This window comes from Nomascus leucogenys, chromosome 8, assembly GCF_006542625.1.
Source record: "Nomascus leucogenys isolate Asia chromosome 8, Asia_NLE_v1, whole genome shotgun sequence".
NCBI classification, from domain to species: domain Eukaryota; kingdom Metazoa; phylum Chordata; class Mammalia; order Primates; family Hylobatidae; genus Nomascus; species Nomascus leucogenys.
In genome coordinates this window covers 33,586,594-33,603,459 of record NC_044388.1, presented here as the reverse complement: position 1 = coordinate 33,603,459, position 16,866 = coordinate 33,586,594, and the positions used below count along the sequence as shown (strand labels likewise).

The window sequence follows — 16,866 nt, the reverse complement described above, 5'->3', positions numbered from 1 at the left end:
TTTGCTGTGGGTGCCAAGCAGGCTCTTGCTGATACCAGGCCAGGCAGAAAGTGCCAGGAGAGGCCCCAGTCACCAGGACTGCTTTCCTCTTCCCGGGCCCGCTTTGGGCTAAAGGTGGAGGAAGTTGGGCCACAAGATATTGATTCACAACACCCAGAACTTCATAGCTGCCAAGATTTCATTAATCAGGAGGTTGTCCAGAGAATGTCCTACGTAGTGGGGCTGAGGTTGGTGTCTCCTGCTCCTGCTGCTGAGTGGTGACTCGACATTTGACATGACAGTGGTGACAGCATCTACACAGCACAGTAGGGAACCTGGCTTTAGTACAAATGTTTCTTCAGCTAAAAGGAAATCAGGACTGTGTGATTTCCCGTGACAACTCTGGGTAATGGGTTTGCATTTAAACTGGTTTATGGGGCTTCCAGGGCAGAAGTTGTGTCTGGGAGAGGTTGGCGCCACCTTTTTTTTATTCTTTTGTGACTCCTGGATACATGAAAAGGGGGTCAGTATTCTCAGAGAAGCACGATCCACTGGAATGGGCACTTACGTACCTGGCAGCTCTGCCAGTTTGTCCTGACAATAGTGGAGACGTCTGTATGTCTGGTGTGCCTAAGCCAGGGTTCCTCGTCGCTGGGCACAGACTGTGCTGGGAATCAAAGTGTCACATCAGTTAGGACGGAGCGAGCTCTTTTAGCTCAAGGTGGGCAGCTCCCTCGAGTTGGGGGAATGTTCCCTGCCAAGCAGGCTGCAGCAGCCCTCGGGAGACAGGCTGAGCAGAGGGCAAGGACTCTTCCCAGTCAGAGGGGCTGGGCCTGCTGGGGAGCATCACAGTCTCAATCTACAGACCATTCACGGGCCTGGGGCGGGGCCGTGCGCTTGTCTTCCGGGTGCATCTCACACCTGGACGTTAACTCGGAGCTGATTCTAGGTTCCCCGGGTCTGTGCCAGGCCTCTCCACTGTGAAGTCACTGTTCTTCTCATTGTATTAAATCAGTACCTTGTGGGGGACTCTTTGAAACTATATATATATTCTGTTCTCCCTGAAAATGGTATCTAATATTTTTAGCATTTATTGATGATTCTCATCTGAATAAGTGGTGAACTGTAATGGTTGCCAAATGGTGGTTTTGGTTTTTATTTCATCGTTTCTTGGCATTTCGTTGTAAAAAGAGCTTTCTTTTCTCCCCCACATACGTATTTCTCCCTCATTTACCTCATCTGCCTCTGCTGAAGCTTGGAGCCCACCCACAGGGTCCATCCCAGCCTGCCCCTCCTTCCACAGGGCCCCTTTGACCTCCGTCCCCCGCTTGTGCTTTCTGGCTCCCTCCTGACCCCCTGACTGTCTGTGGGCCCTCAGCGCCCCAGTCGCCGTCTGGCTCGGCAGCTCCTGTGTAGTCTGCATTGTAAGATTTCTTTCTTGTACTTTCCCTAGAACCAGACTTCTCCTACCTGGAAGCCCTGGCTCCTTACCAGCCGCTGGCCATGAAATGCATCTACTGCCCCATCGACACCCGGCTGAACTTCATCCAGGTGTCAAAGCTGCTTAAAGAAGTGCAGGTAATGAAGGACACTGCTTGTGCCTTCACATAGTCATGTCACCTTGGTGTGGCTCATGCTTGTGTGGGGTGAGGGGAGAGAGATCTAGCTGCGTTTGATTCTTGTCTTCAATTCTCACCCATCTGCAGAATTCTGGGACACATGCCAGCCCCCCTCCACACTGAAAAGGAGTGGTCTTTATACCCTGACCGCAGTTTCCATTCTAAAGAAATCAGATGTGGAAGGGAAAGAAAACCATTTGTGTCCGCTTAAAAGCAAACCCTCTCACCCCTGCCAAAAAAAAAGTCATTCTAGAAACATACTGACTAAGCTGAGACAGTTTAATTGAAACGCATACTGGGGCCGTGTCGCACGTGTAGGCTGGTACCACAGTGTTGTTGGCTTTGGGTTTTGTGGTAGTTTTTGGTCATTTGTTTCACTTCACATTTTCTGCCCTGGAGAAAGGGAAGAAGTAGCTGGGGTGCAGTGTAGACCAGGAGGAGCGCGTAGCAGGAAGGCAGGGCCACGGAACTACTGTGCTGGCTCAGCCACTGCTCGCTGGGTTTCTGGCTCTTGAGAATCGGGAGAGGAACTGGAATTAGCAAGGAGGACAGCTGACACCGGTGAGGAAGAGCTCTCCCTTTCCACTCCCTGGTGTTCCCAGGAGTGAGATGAGGGCCAAGGGGCCCAGCACAGCACCTTCAACCTCAGGATGAGAGAGGCCCTTTCACAAAACTCTAAGGCAGGGGAACAAGAAACAGAGAAAGCCAGAGAACCCCAGGAGAGCCCCAAGAGCAGATTCTGGTGATTATTAATGTGCTTGCTCAACAAAGAAAGAATATTGGCACTCTCTAGGTGTGACGAAAGCAGACAGCAAACGTGGGGCCTGTCTGCAGTGATTCGCTACCCCACTGTATGCTTATCCACATGTTAGAAGCAGCGGTGAAGGGCGTGTTGCTTTTCATTATTAACTTCAAGTCCCAGAACCTAAACCAGCTCTTGACGCCCCCCCACCCCGCCATCAGGTGCTAATCCTGGAAACTGGAGGCCACCTGGTCTCCACTTGAGGTGAGGAAAACCTGGGAGAAGCCATCAGGCTGCAACTGTGGCATGAGATGCTTTGAGACAGGTCAAGAAGAGGAGCAAAGGGCAGTTTGGAGGAGAAAAGTATTAGCCCTAAGGAACAGGTGCTTCTGGAAGCTCAGCCCGGTGAGCCTGGTGGAAAGCCACATTCAGCAGGGAATTCAGGGCTTGGTCCAAGCTCTTAAGTGGAAGCAGGGATGACACAGTGCCCCTGTGGGCTGCCAGCGTTCCTTTTCACTTGGGTGATATTTGTGCAAAATAAAAATTGGTTTGCTAATCTTTTTTTCTCAAGATAACAAAAAGAGACATATTGTTTAAAAAAAAACAAAAAAAACTCTGCCTCTGCTTCTTGGTTGTACACGGTGAGCACGTGACCTGAGCAGTGCCCACTGCCTAATACCAGTCGACCTGCAGATCCAGCAGAAACTCCAAACCCACAGCGCCAGCCCAGCACGAAAAGCCACAGCTCTTGGTAATCAGCCAAGAGCTTATAATAGCAGGCATATGGGAATGTTAGAGAAAGACTGTGCCCCGAGGAAGTCCAGAGACCGCTGGGAGCAGACACATAGAAGTTACCATGAAACTTATGTAAACAGTAAAAAAGATAAAACAAATTAAGCTGAGGCAGTTCAGGGGGTTCCGAGATGTTTCTTCTGCCCCAGTGCCTTCATGTTCCCTCTCCTGTCTACGGTTCATTGGGCTTGAAAGTTCACCTTGGCCTGGAAGTGGTGAGCCTGTGATGGTGGGGAGTGGATCAGGGTCAGGAACGGGCCTTCCGCAGGGGCCGCTGTACTTCACACCTCCTTTCTCGCCTGTCCCATTGGTTCCTCAGCCCCTGCACGTGGTGTGTCCCGAGCAGTACACCCAGCCGCCCCCAGCCCAGTCCCACAGGATGGACCTCATGATCGACTGCCAGCCCCCTGCCATGTCCTATCGGCGGGCTGAGGTTCTCGCCCTGCCCTTCAAACGTCGGTACGAGAAGATCGAGATCATGCCGGAGGTGAGCTGTTCTCCTTCCTAGGGTTAAAGTAGAGCTTTCCACAGAGGCTCTTGGAGATCGTGCAGGGGTGGCCTTCTTTTGGATTTATGTCAAGTATGAATGAACCAGGCTGGGCACAGTAGCTCACGCCTGTAATCCCAGCACTTTGGGAGGCCAAGGTGGGCGGATCACTTGAGGTCAGGAGTTCCAGACCAGCCTGGCCAACCCAGCCTGGCCAACATGGCGAAATCCCATCTCTACTAAAAATACAAAAAAAAGTAGCCAGGTGTGGTGGCACACATCTGTAATCCCAGCTACTTGGGAGGCTGAAACCTGAGAATCGCTTGAACCAGGAGGTGGAGGTTGCAGTGAGCCGAGATCACACCACTGCACTCCAGCCTTGGGCAACAGAGTGAGACTCCATGTATGAATGAACAAAGAACATGGACCCTTAAGCAAGTAACCGGGAAGAGGGGGGATTTTCAGGGCCTTCTTGTTTTTCAAGTAATAAAATAACAGCTATTAGTCAGGACTGCTCCTTACCTAGCATTCAGGAGTGTGACCCCTGGGCCACATCACAGGTCAGAGCCCTGGGAGTGGAGATGCTGACACCCACTCTGTCCCTAAATACCATAGGGTGGTGACTTTTCTCTTCCTTCCTGGACCTCAGTTACGAGTGAGTGTCAGAGTTCGCTGAATTCAGAGGTAGATGCGGGAGATAACAGGAACCAAAAAATAAGGATTGTAAACTTGGTTATTTATATCCTCTTGAGCATACTTGCAGGTTTTGGTCTATCAAAGTCTAAATATTTTATAGGTCTGTGAACTCTTAGCTTCAGTTTTAGCAGGGAAAGAAAGAGCCAAAGCATGCTGTCCATGTTGAACAGCTGTGGCACGCTGCGCTTGGGCCGCTCCTCTGAGAGGGAGACAGAGAGGGATGTGGTCTCTCCGGAAAGCCGGCGTTGAGGATGGCTGGAGGCTACCTCTGGCTTCCTTTCACCTCTTGAGGCAACTTGAATGTGTTTTCAACAGACAGGAAAAAGAAATATAAAAACTTACTGTTAAAACCAGTGTGCCCAAACTTCTTTTGGAGTTTCAGGTTCAGAAATGGCCTCCAGACCTTGGGTTGGAGGTCTCAGCTCCTGAATGTGACTCATTTCCACAAGCCTGGAGAGGCTGCTAGGGACCACCAGGTGCCATCTTTATGGTTGTTTAATGTTTAATATGGTTTTATCATTTTGTTAAGATTTTTTCACTTTCTCTGGATGTCTCTGGATTGTTTTTGTCCGGTATTTTACAGGGGCTGGGATTGACAGCCTTGGTTTAGATTTCAGCTCTCTAAGCCAGCATTCCTTAAACCTTTTGGTCTCAGACATCCTTACAAACAGAACTCCAAAGAGGTTTTGTTTATGTGGGTTATGTCTATTGATGTTTGCTATATGAGAAATTAAAACTAAGACATTTTAAAAAATTCATTTAAGAATAATACAAACCTATTATATGTTAACAGAACTAAGGGATAAAGACAAAAGCAAAAATCAGTCCCAGTGCCAGGGATAAATGTTAAGATTTTGATGTATTTGCCTTGTCTCTTCACTGTGTGTGCCTACTGGAATCACACCTCATACACTGTCTTTTTCACCTAACAGTAAGTACATTATATCATTTATTTCGGCCAGGCATGGTAGCTCATGCCTGTAATCCTAGCACTTTGGGAGGCCGAGGCGGGTGGACCGTGAGGTCAGGAGTTCAAGACTAGCCTGGCCAAGATGGTGAAACCCCATCTCTACTAAAAAAAATTAGCTGGGCGTGGTGTCACGCACCTATAATCCCAGCTACTTGGGAGGCTGTGGCAGAGAATTGCTTGAACCGGGAGGCAGAGGTTGCAGTAAGCCAAGATCATGCCACCACACTCCTACCTGGATGACAGAGTGAGACTGTGTCTCAATATATATATATATATTTCAGCTGGGCACGGTGGCTCACACCTGTAAACCCCAGCACTTCGGGAGGCTGAGGCAGGGGTGAATCGCTTAAGGTCAGGAGTTCAAGACCAGCCTGGCTAACATGATGAAACCTTGTCTCTAATAAAAATACAAAAATTAGCCACAGGCGTGGTGGCAGGCACCTGTAATCGCAGCTACTCGGGAGGCTGAGGTTACAGTGAGCCAAAATCGCACCACTGCACTCCAGCCTGGGCAACATAGTGAGACTCCATCTCAAGAAAAAAAAAAAGATATTTCAAAAGCTTCAGCTTTAATGGTTGCATAATGGTCTGTCATAATTTAACAGTTCGGTTTTTCATTTTTTTTTTTTTTTTTTTTGAGACAGAGTCTTGCTCTGTTGCCCAGGCTGGAGTGCAGTGGCATGATCTTGGCTCACTGCAAGCTCCACCTCCCGGGTTCACGCCATTCTCCTGCCTCAGCCTCCCGAGTAGCTGGGACCACAAGGCACCTGCCACCATGCCCAGCTAATTTTTTGTATTTTTAGTAGAGACGGGGTTTCATCGTGTTAGCCAGGATGGTCTCGATCTCCTGACCTCGTGATCTGCCCGCCTCGGCCTCCCAGAGTGCTGGGATTACAGGCGTGAGCCACTGCACCTGGCCCCTTTTTTCATAGATTTTCATTTCTGGTTTTTCTGTATTATAAATAACACTTTTAGGAGCATCCTTTTACATAAATCTTTGTCCATATATGTTTATTTCCATAAGAAAATTTTCTGAAATTAGAATTTCTGGGTCAAAGATTATGAACATCCCTTTCTGGCTCGGGGCTATCTATTGCCAGCTTGTCCTCTAGAATGAGTGCAACAGTTTATACTCCCACAGCAGAGCTGGAGACAGCTCTTATTTCTGCCTCCTTGCTAATATTGGATGTTGTCCTTTTTTAGTTATTTTCCAATTTTATTCAAGTCTTTTCCAGTTATATAAGTATACACTGACAGCTAATTTTAAATTGTATGTCTTTTTTTTTTTTTTTTTTTTGAGACGGAGTCTCGGTCTGTTGCCCAGGCTGGAGTACAGTGGCATGATCTCGGCTCACTGCAAGCTCCGCCTCCTGGGTTCATGCCATTCTCCTGCCTCAGCCTCCCAGGTATCTGGGACTACAGGCACCCGCCACCACACCCAGCCAATTTTTTGTATTTTTAGTAGAGACGGGGTTTCACTGTGTTAGCCAGGATGGTCTCGATCTCCTGACCTCGTGATCTGCCCGCCTTGGCCTCCCAAAGTGCTGGGATTACAGGCGTGAGCCACCGTGCCCAGCCCTATGTCTTTTTTTGAGACGGAGTCTTGCTGTGTTGCCCAGGCTGGAGTGCAGTGACACAATCTTGGCTCACTGCAACCTCCGCCTCCTGGGTGCATGCAGTTCTCCTCCCTAGCCTCCCGAGTAACTGGGATTATAGGCACATGCCACCAATCCTAGCTAATTTTTCTATTTTGGGTAGAGATGGGGTTTCTTCATATTGGCCAGGCTGGTCTCAAACTCCAGTCCGCCCACCCGTGGCCTCCCAAAGTGCTGGGATTACAGGCGTGAGCCACTGCACCCAGCCAAATTGTATGTCTTTGATCATTAATGGAGATAACTGTCTCAATCCAACTTGCTACAGTGATTGCCTTTAAAATGGACATTATGGCCAGGCACATTGGCTCAGGCCTGTAATCCCAACCATTGGGAGGCCAAGGCAGGAGGATCACTTGATGCCAGGAGTTCAAGACCAGCCTGGGCAACACAGCAAGACCCCCATATCTACAAAAAAAATAATAAATTAGCCAGGCGTGGTGGTTCATGCCTGTAGTCCCAGCTACTGGGGAGGCTGAGGAGGGAACATCACTTGAGCCCAGGAGGTTGAGGTTGCAATGAGCCATGATCACACCACCACACTCCAGCTGGGCAACAGAGGGAGGCCCCATCTCAAAAAAAAAAATAAAGACTCCTTCAGAGTCATCTTGGAAGTAGTGCACGGCTTCCCAGGGAGAGTGTAGAACACCATCCGCAAAGCTCCCACCCCAGCCTTGTGCAGGGAGGAGGGGCCTGTGTGTGGAGGAGGCCTGAGGGGAAGAATGGGATCTGGCGCACACCCTGCTCCTCGGCAAGGGCCACTTCAAGCTCACCATAGGCCATTTTCTTATTTCATGAAACAGGCCTCACGTACCATTTGCCAATCTGCTTAACTATTTCCTAAGCTGCTTCCTCTGCCCGTTTGGTATTGATCTTCATGTTTACATAATGGCCTCTTGCATGTTTTTGTTTTTAAATAAAGGTGGTTTGGCTAAGTAGGGGTCTACATGTCTTAAAAACCATGCAGCTAAACCCAGCAACAGAGCACCTAATAAGGTCAGGCTGCACGGCAGGGCACCCAGCAGGTACAGGTGGTCGGAAAGACACACACCCCCGCCCCCCCGCCCCAGGTAAAGCAGTGGCTCCCACCATCAGGAGAAGTCAGACTTTCAGGAAGCAGAGAGCTCCCTCAACCGCCATGCTGCTGTCCCCGTCCTTCCTGCCACTGGTCACTTGGAGAGGGGATGAGGGTGAAGCAAAGGCCAGAATGAATGAAAGGCTGCACTTGGTGTGTCACCTGCCTGACAGGGCAAGACTCCATCTCAAAAAAAAAAAAAAAAAATTGTTTACCTTTAAAGTTATTTTGTCTTTTTAGACTGCAGTGATGTAAATACAGATTAAAGGAAGAGTAATGGTCATCATTAAAGGCCCCTGCACCCTTTGCTTTCAGCTCGCAGATTCACTGGTGCCCATGGAGATCAAGCCTGGCATCTCCTTGGCAACTGTCTCGGCCGTGCTGCACACCAAAGATAACAAGCACTTGCTTCAGGTAGGGGGTGCCGGGTGGGAGTGCAGGGGACCCTCTCCCCAGCAAGAAACCAGACCACCTAACAGATTATATTTGAAACAGCACTTCATATGAATTCTTGAAGAGTTATTTCCCTGGCCATGTACCTCAGAGAGGCTGCTGTGCCCAGAGATGAGGCCGCACATCATCCCAAGGGCTGCCACAGGCACATTCCGTTGGGGAGCGCTGCCACGTGAGGCAGGGCTGTGGGGAGACGTGCAGGGTGGCAGGTGCAGCCCTGCCCTTGGGGGCTGGAACCGGAGGGCACCGGCTGGAACCGGAGGGCTGTGGCTGCCTGAGAGCCTGGCCCTGCCACTGACCCACACACAGGTGGGTGGCACTTCAGCTCCAGGGCAGGCACTGTGTCTTAAGAATTCCTTTCAGATCTGGACTGTGTCACCTTTATGCCATACGTAGAGTTGCTCCTAGCTACCACTTAAAGTCTATTAGACCCTGTGCTGGGTCCTTGACCCGCCTTGTCTTACTGAGCCCTCAGAATTCGCTGCTGTCATCATTTCATAGGCAGCTTCTCTAACCTTGGCCAGATGGTGGCAAAGCTGGGGTTTCCCCCTTTGGTCCGATCCCACAGCCAGTGTGCCCAGCCACAGGGTCATGACTGTGCCTGCAGCACGACACAGTGTATTGTGGAGAATTTACTCAGCAGATACTGAAGTGAACCACCTGAAAGTTTAAAAATGGATCTTGATAGAAGGCGGAGATCTTAGCGAATAAGGTGTTGGTTGGCTGGACAGTTGAGCATTAGAGCACGTGGATCTGGGGCTCCCGGCAGCCAGGGAACCTGAACCGAGCGCCAGCTGAGGAAACGGGCCGGGGCTCTATGGCCTGTGAGGACAGGATAGTCTCAGGCTCTCAATGTGGCCTACGGTGGCCCCTGCTGCTCAGAGGAAGCTCATGAAAGCCACTCTTTGCTTCTGCTCTAGCCCCCTCCTCGACCCGCCCAGCCCACGAGCGGGAAGAAGAGAAAGCGGGTGAGCGATGACGTACCGGACTGCAAAGTCCTGAAGCCTTTGTTGAGCGGTTCCATCCCCTTGGAGCAGTTCGTGCAGACCCTGGAGAAGGTGAGCAGATTTTGCTGGCGCCGTGGAAACTCCACACGTGGCAGCCTTTCCCTGGCTCACTATGGCCTCCTGGCGGCAGGGAGTGGATGTTGCTGCTTGTCACTTAGTCCCCACTGTCCTGTGGCATCTGCTTGGTCTAAGGTCCTGCTGGGAGACCCAGGAGAAAGTTAGAAAGCAGAGTGAGGAGTGCCCCATCCTTCCTCCCAGCACAAGGTCACCAGAAGGCCTCTCCAGACTGAAGAAAAAGCTGCTTCCACACACAGATGTGACGAGTGGGGCAGGTTGGTGAGGCCAGGACAAAGAAGGACCCGGCCCTGCCAGAGTCTAGCGCTTCCACAGTGACTCCTTGCTGTCAGAGGGGAGCCAAGTCTCCAGCTGAGTCGGGATTTGCAGGAGGCAGTGGGGGGAGCGGGCACTGGCCCTTCCCCTCTGTCTCAGCAGCCCTGATGGCTGCTTCTTCCAGAGATGAGATTTCTTGACTATGATTAAAAGAAAAAAATCTAACCTTAAAGGTTGTAATTTTGGCTTCAGTCACAGGACTTCAGAGATGACTTTATTAGGATTATAGAATCTTTGATAGGAAGGAGAAGGAATTGGCTAAAGGTAATACTGTTCATGCTGCTGCTTGCAAGAACTGCAACAAATTATAATCATTACAAGGAAGGAGATTTCTATGAACTTTCTATCCAGTGTAAATATCACACTTGCCAACTTTCAAATCTTAAAGGCTTTCCCTTTCCTAGGATTGGTTTTCTCCACCTGTCTTTGATTTTCCCGTAGGGAAGAGGCTCTGGCTGGGTGGTTACGGCTCTCTTCCACCCTCCCCCAAGACCTTGCAGGGCTCCTGGGCCCTATCGATGGGCCTCAAAGCTGGACTTTTTAAAACTTAAGATGAGGACCTTCTGCCTGGCCCAGCTTCTATGTCCTGACCCAGTGTTCCACCCCAGCATGTCCACCTCAGCTCCTCTCTGCAGAAGGAGCAAGCACCTGTCCAAGTCCCTAGGGGAGCCTGCAGCCATGAAGTACAGGTGGCCTCCCCACACCGAGGCCCCTCACCTGCTGTGTGTCTGTTTCAGGCACATGCCTCCTTCCCACGTCACGCCTAATTTGTAAGGAATTTCTGTCAGCATTAGCAGTAGCTGAGAAGTTTGCACTGCTGCCTTCTCTCCTTCACTCGAGAGGGCTCTGCCAAGTCCCACAGGGGTATCTTGGTGTCACCTGGCATTTTCCTGGGCGCTCAGACAGCTGAGACTTAGGAGGGAGCGTTGTCACCAGGGAACAGCATGGTGCAAGCAGCTGAGCGTCCCAGACTCCTGAACACAGTGCTTGGATGTGCCCTCAAAGAACTCACAAAAGCTTAGGCAGGTTGTGGAAATTCTGTTCTGTTTTGCATGAGATTTTGCATGTTTAGGGTCTCTTTTCAAGTATATGAATCACTATCATAGGCCTATGACTAGTCTGAAGAATTGTGTTGAGACGTGTCGGTTTCTAGAAAGTTCGGTCAAGTCTGCCAAGTGTCGTTTATAGAGCTCACAGCTGCAGTCCGCCCACCCCTCTCTCTCTTTTCTTCTGGAGCAGCATGGCTTCAGTGATATTAAGGTGGAGGACACAGCCAAGGGCCATATCGTCCTGCTCCAGGAAGCTGAGACGCTCATCCAGATTGAAGAAGACTCGACCCATATCATCTGCGACAATGACGAGATGCTCAGAGTGCGACTGCGGGACCTTGTCCTCAAATTCTTACAGAAGTTCTGAGTGGGCCATCTGAGCCACTTCCCTGAAATCCTGCAGTCCCTCACTGGCTGCCCTCACAAGCCACCTGAGGAGTGGCATGAGAGGCCATTAACTGTGCCTTTGTGGTGGTGTCCTCTGGCTTAAGGAATGAAGAGGTGGCTCTTGAGGGAAATGGTCTGGACTTATTCCCAGCACTGTTTCAGGCAGGAACTTTCCCTTTCAACTTCAGGCTCATTTTCTTCTCAACTCTGGCTCTCTCGAGGAGCTGGAGGGTGGCAGAAGTGGGACAGGAGCAGTTTTCCAAGAAGCTCATGGGGGCCAGGGAGGCAGAGGTGACTGGCTGGCTGTCTCACATGGGTCCCAGGCCTCAGGCAGGGGAGCCAGCCTTTGGCTTCGTTTACTTGCCTACAGTGCTGCACCCAGTAAGATGATCCCAAAAGATGGTAAAGTGAACCCATCTATCTGCATTTTCTACTCTCAGCCCATTTGTTAATAAAAACTTATTTTTATATAATTAGCTGTCCTCTGTCGAACCTACAATCTATATATTGATTTAGTAGCTGGAAAAATATGAAAATATACAGAACAGCATGAACTTAGAAAACACCACAGCAAATTGAATTTTGATGTCTATGTTAAATCATATAACTTGCACTGTTTATAAAACCACAGATCTGTTTCTCCTTACACTGCATAAGAAGGTGCTCACCTTTAAGCTGTGGCTGCACGGAGAGTAAATGCAGGTCGGTACACCAGCCTCAGGCTCCACCTGCACCGCGTCTCCCACAGATCCTCCGTCTCTGCATTAAACCGGGCATTACTCACGGATACCCTCAGAGCCACTGGTCGTAGGAAGCTTTCAGACAAAAGTAACCTCACAAAAGATGACTGCTTTTGAAATGTATAAAACCAACAGTTACCAGGTCAGATAGCATGAGCTGTGACACCCAGGCCAACTTAGCGAGTATTAAGAACAAGCCTTAGCCCTGGCGGGCCATGCTAGGTAGTATGCCCAGTGCAGGCTGTTCCTAACCATCTTGTTGGAGTGATTGAAATTTAGTCAGAAGTCAGTCCTCCAACTCGGCTGACAACTAAACAGCACACAGGGATTTAGTGACCCAATAAATACATAACATGAACAGCTGCAGAACTGACTGCTCTGGCTTTATGGCGCATTATCACTCCTCTTGGAACGATTGTATCACTGGGAATGAGTGCTTCGCTAAAGCAGGGAAGAGACTACTTCATGTTTGCCATCTCCAACCTTGCCAAACCTGGGCACGGGAATGCTTAAGTAGGTTTCTATTTTCCAAGGTTTGGGTCCACTCCAGTCAAGGGATAGGCTACAGAATAAACAAGAGGCTTCCAACCATGGGGCAGGACTGACATTACAAGAGATGAATGTGCCATGACTATGAACATTTAGTTTTCTTTTTAGAATTGCAAATAGACATCCCAAGCAGGCATACTTCCAACGGAACCTTTGAGAGAATCAAATTAAATTAAATTTTAAAAACATCTGAGGGCCAGGCACGGTGGCTCACACCTGTAATCCCAACACTTTGGGAGGTCAAGGCAGGCAGATCACAAGGTCAGGAGTTCGAGACCAGCCTGGCCAACATGGTGAAACCCTGTCTCTACTAAAAATACAAAAAAAAATTAGCCAGGCATGATGGCACACACCTGTAATCCCAGCTACTGGTGAGGCTGAGGCAGGAGAATCACTTGAACCCAGGAGGTGGAGGTTGCAGTGAGCTGAGATCTGGGCAAGACTCCATATCGGGAAAAAAAAAAAATCTGAAATGCAAAAACAGTGTAAGCTAGAGCTCAGGAGAAACCAAAAATGGTTATTTTATTTAAATGTCCTAGCAATGCTATCTAGGAATGATGGGATCTGTCAAGCCTGTCTGCTGTGAAAGGGCTTGATCAGACAGCCCAGTGCTGGTCCCTTGAGGGGGGTTGCAAAAGAAGTGAGCAGTAAGAACAAGTGAGTCAGTGGGTGCCCGATGAGCAGGGTGCAACTTAGTAGGTTTTAATCAAGGCATCACCACCCACTTAGTGGCAGAAGTCAGAGGCAGGAAGCAGCAAAGACTCATGCTTTATAAAGAGCAGAGAGAAAATCCAGAGCCGGCCTTTCCAGGTATGAGAAGAGTAGTTATGAGTAACTGCCTAAAGTTCAGGTATTTGGATATCATGCCATGTTGGTTAGAAGACTCAAAAGAAGTGGCATAAGTGGCAGATGTGTCAGAGATGCAGCCCACCGACATTAACTGACATTGACTGACATTGACACCAACCTGGCGAAGACTCTGACATCCAGAAAAGTTTGTACTCAAACCCAGTGGAATCCTAATGATTAATTGAAAAAAACTTAATAGTGCAGAGACCTCATATTATTTAAGTCTTAGTACAAAGTGATATATTAGGTATCTATTGCACAACAAATTACCCCAAAACACAGTGGCTCACGCCTGTAATCCCAGCACTTTGGGAGGCCGAGGCAGGCAGATCATGAGATCTCATCCTGGCTAACACGGTGAAACCCCGTCTCTACTAAAAATACAAAAAATTAGCCAGGCGTGGTGGGCGCCTGTAGTCCCAGCTACTCGGGAGGCTGAGGCAGAAGAATGGCATGAACCCGGGAGGCAGAGCTTGCAGTGAGCCAAGATCGTGCCACTGCACTCCAGCCTGGGCAACAGAGCAAGACTCCGTCTCAAAAAAAAAAAAAAAAAAAAAAAACCTGATGTTTCTCATCCCACTGTTTCTATGGCCGGGAATCTGGTGTGGTGTGGCTTAGCTAGTCGACCCTGGCTCAGGGTCTCCTCTCCACACGGCTGCAGTCAGGTGTTGGGTGAGGGAACAGAGCTTAAGTAACTTTCCACAAAACAGCCAGTGAGTGACTTCTGCCTTACCACAACACCGTGGGTGAGTATCAGGTCAGCAGCCAGCCAGGAAATGGAAATCTGTCTTTTAGACCATTGCTTTTCAAGTTACATCTACTCCATCTCTCCTGATCCCTGGAGAGCTTGAAGCTTTTGGTCCTCACAGTTGTCCTATAAAGGAGTTTCCAAACTGTAATGAAGTATCAACAGAAACAAGAGTGAAGAAACCTTTAAACCTGCATAATAACATATTAACAAGAGCCAAGCAACCAGTGGGAAGGAAAGGAGGACACTTTTCCTCTGGCCCTGAGTCCAGTTTTTTTCCTGCAGCCAAGAGTAATAGTTAATGCTGTCTCACTGCTTTATGCCATCTATAAGAAGGTAGACAACAGCTATCTTTCAAATGTACTGCAGTGGGACTACACATAAATAACAGTAGTCTTCTTTGAACCTAAAATAGAGTGGAAATAACCAATGACAATTCTGGAGGAAGTCACAGGTAAATCCTGGAGACCAGCAGTGCCGGGCTGAGCCAGAGGGCCAGTCTCACCGTAGACTTGAGCCAGCCTCCATCAGGAACTGATCTTCTAAAGATCAAATATCAGAGTCTCTACTGCTCCTTGGCAGCCCATTATGGGTTTTAATCACATCATAAAACATTATATACATTATGGCCAGGTACACTGGCTTACACCTCTAATCCCAGCACTTTGGGAGGCCAAGGTGGGTGAATCACAAGGTCAGAAGTTCAACTACACCTGTAATCCCAGTACTTTGGGAGGCCAAGGCAGGTGAATCACAAGGTCAGAAATTCAAGACCAGCCTGGTCAAGATGGTGAAACCCCGTCTCTACTAAAAATACAAAAATTAGCCAGGCATGGTGGCAGGCACCTGTAATCCCAGCTACTCGGGAGGCTGAGGCAGAGAAATGCTTAATCCCGGGGAGGGGGCGGGGGGATGGAGGTTGCAGTGATCCAAGATCACACCACTGCACTCCAGCCTGGGCGACAGAGCGAGACTCCGTCTAAAAAAAAAAAAAAAAAAAAAAGAAAGAAAGGGATATAAACGCCCATCTCCTTAGGCATGTAGAGTATTTCTTGCTTCTCTTATGTTGGCATTGCAGGCCATTGAAACAACCCCCGTGTAATGGTGTTTGTGTTAGCAGGATTTATCCTTTACCTTTCTCTACAATAAACATTCCTAACCCATGTGTAAGCCTCCCTGATGTAGTTATCAAATCAATCACCAGTAAAAAGTAACTTAATTCTCATACAATAAATTCTGAGTTACCAAACACATTATCAATTAAAATGTTTGCTAACATTTCGTTAAATTATCCAATATAAGTTTTTACTCTAGTAACTATTTACACTTGCTTCACATACTTTGGAAATAATGGACTTTCATTTCACAAAGCCTTTCCCAGTCATCAGTAAGCACCTCCCAGTCATCAGTGGGCATTAGTCGGCACCTGCTCACATATTCGGTGTGTTGTGCTGTCTCCCCTGGCTTTAGCTCACCATCACAGATAAGCATTTCTCCCAGACTTACAGCTAGAGAGGAGCACATTTCCAGGACCATGAGCACCCTGGGGGCAGGGTCTGTTTTTTCCACCTTGTCCCAGCATGAGGCTTGTGGAAGAAGGTAAGGAAAGAAAGTTTCAGAAATATTTAGGAATTACAGGCCAAAACATTTCCTGGTGGGTCAGCTTTTTAACTGCAATGTTCTAAACACGGGAACCTGCACATAAGTGTAAAAATCCCTATCATTTAGCCCATGCTTTAAAATAGCTACTTGATTCAGTGGGCAGCTTCCTGATGAGATGAATCAGAGGTCGGTAACCGTGGCCAACAAGCCAAATCTGGCCCACAAGCAGAGTTGTTAGAAAAAAGATGCAACAGAAATCACATGTGGCCCACCAAGCCTAAAACACTGGCTGACCCTTTACAGAAAAAGTGTGCCAATCCCTGCTCCAGTGTTGCGTGTTGAAACATTTCTGGAGTTTATTCAAGTAAAGGTCAAATAATGGAATGGCGATGTAACAGCTCCCATCAGACCTGACCCTCCTAGAGGTAAAAAAAAAAAACTATAAACTCCAGACGTATGTAGTTAGCTAAGTAGGTAGACAGAACAACCTACCACAAAAAAAAATTCCATTAGAGATTTTATCACCCTTGTAATAATTATTAAAACAACTAGACAAAAAAAAGTAAAGTCATAGATGACCCGAACAAAACTGTCAAAAACTTTGACGTAATTGATACTTTTTAGAATACTTGCTCTACAGCAGCAGAGTGTTTACTATGAAAACCATATGCTAGGTGATAAATCTCATTACATCTAAAAGGACCGAATGCATACACAAAACCTTCTCTCACCACAATGGAATTAAATTCAAACTCAACAAAGTATTTTGGAAAACCACAAATATTTAGAAATTAAACACTTCTAAAATAGCTCATGGATCAAAGAAGACATCACAAAATGAATTGGAAAGTATTTTGAACAGAAAATTAAAGCTCAAAATGTATAGGATACTGCTAAAGTAGTGCTTAAAAGTCATTGTATACCTTTAAATGCTTACAGAAAAAATGAAAGGCCTAAAATTGATCTAAATTTTTACCTTAGAAGACTATAAAAAGAGCCAAATAAACCCAAAGAAAGGAAAGAAATCATAGAAATAAGGACAAATGAACAAAACAGAATAGAGAAAACTAACAAAGCCAA

The 16,866-nt window shown here is 48.0% G+C and overlaps 1 protein-coding gene across 3 annotated transcripts in view; it reads left to right on the top strand.

Annotated features, from left to right (window-relative positions):
• The window catches only part of INTS9 (integrator complex subunit 9), a 124,051-nt gene extending 112,280 nt beyond the window's left edge, over window positions 1-11,771 (top strand). For all 3 annotated transcript variants that reach the window (XM_003272923.4, XM_030817035.1, XM_030817036.1), the window contains 5 exons: window positions 1,433-1,557; window positions 3,452-3,619; window positions 8,328-8,426; window positions 9,386-9,523; window positions 11,102-11,771. In XM_003272923.4, the coding sequence (XP_003272971.1) occupies window positions 1,433-1,557; window positions 3,452-3,619; window positions 8,328-8,426; window positions 9,386-9,523; window positions 11,102-11,278 (707 nt within the window). In that variant the 3' untranslated portion in view covers window positions 11,279-11,771. The remainder of the gene's footprint in view (window positions 1-1,432; window positions 1,558-3,451; window positions 3,620-8,327; window positions 8,427-9,385; window positions 9,524-11,101) is intronic.
• The last annotated feature ends 5,095 nt before the right edge of the window (window positions 11,772-16,866 follow it).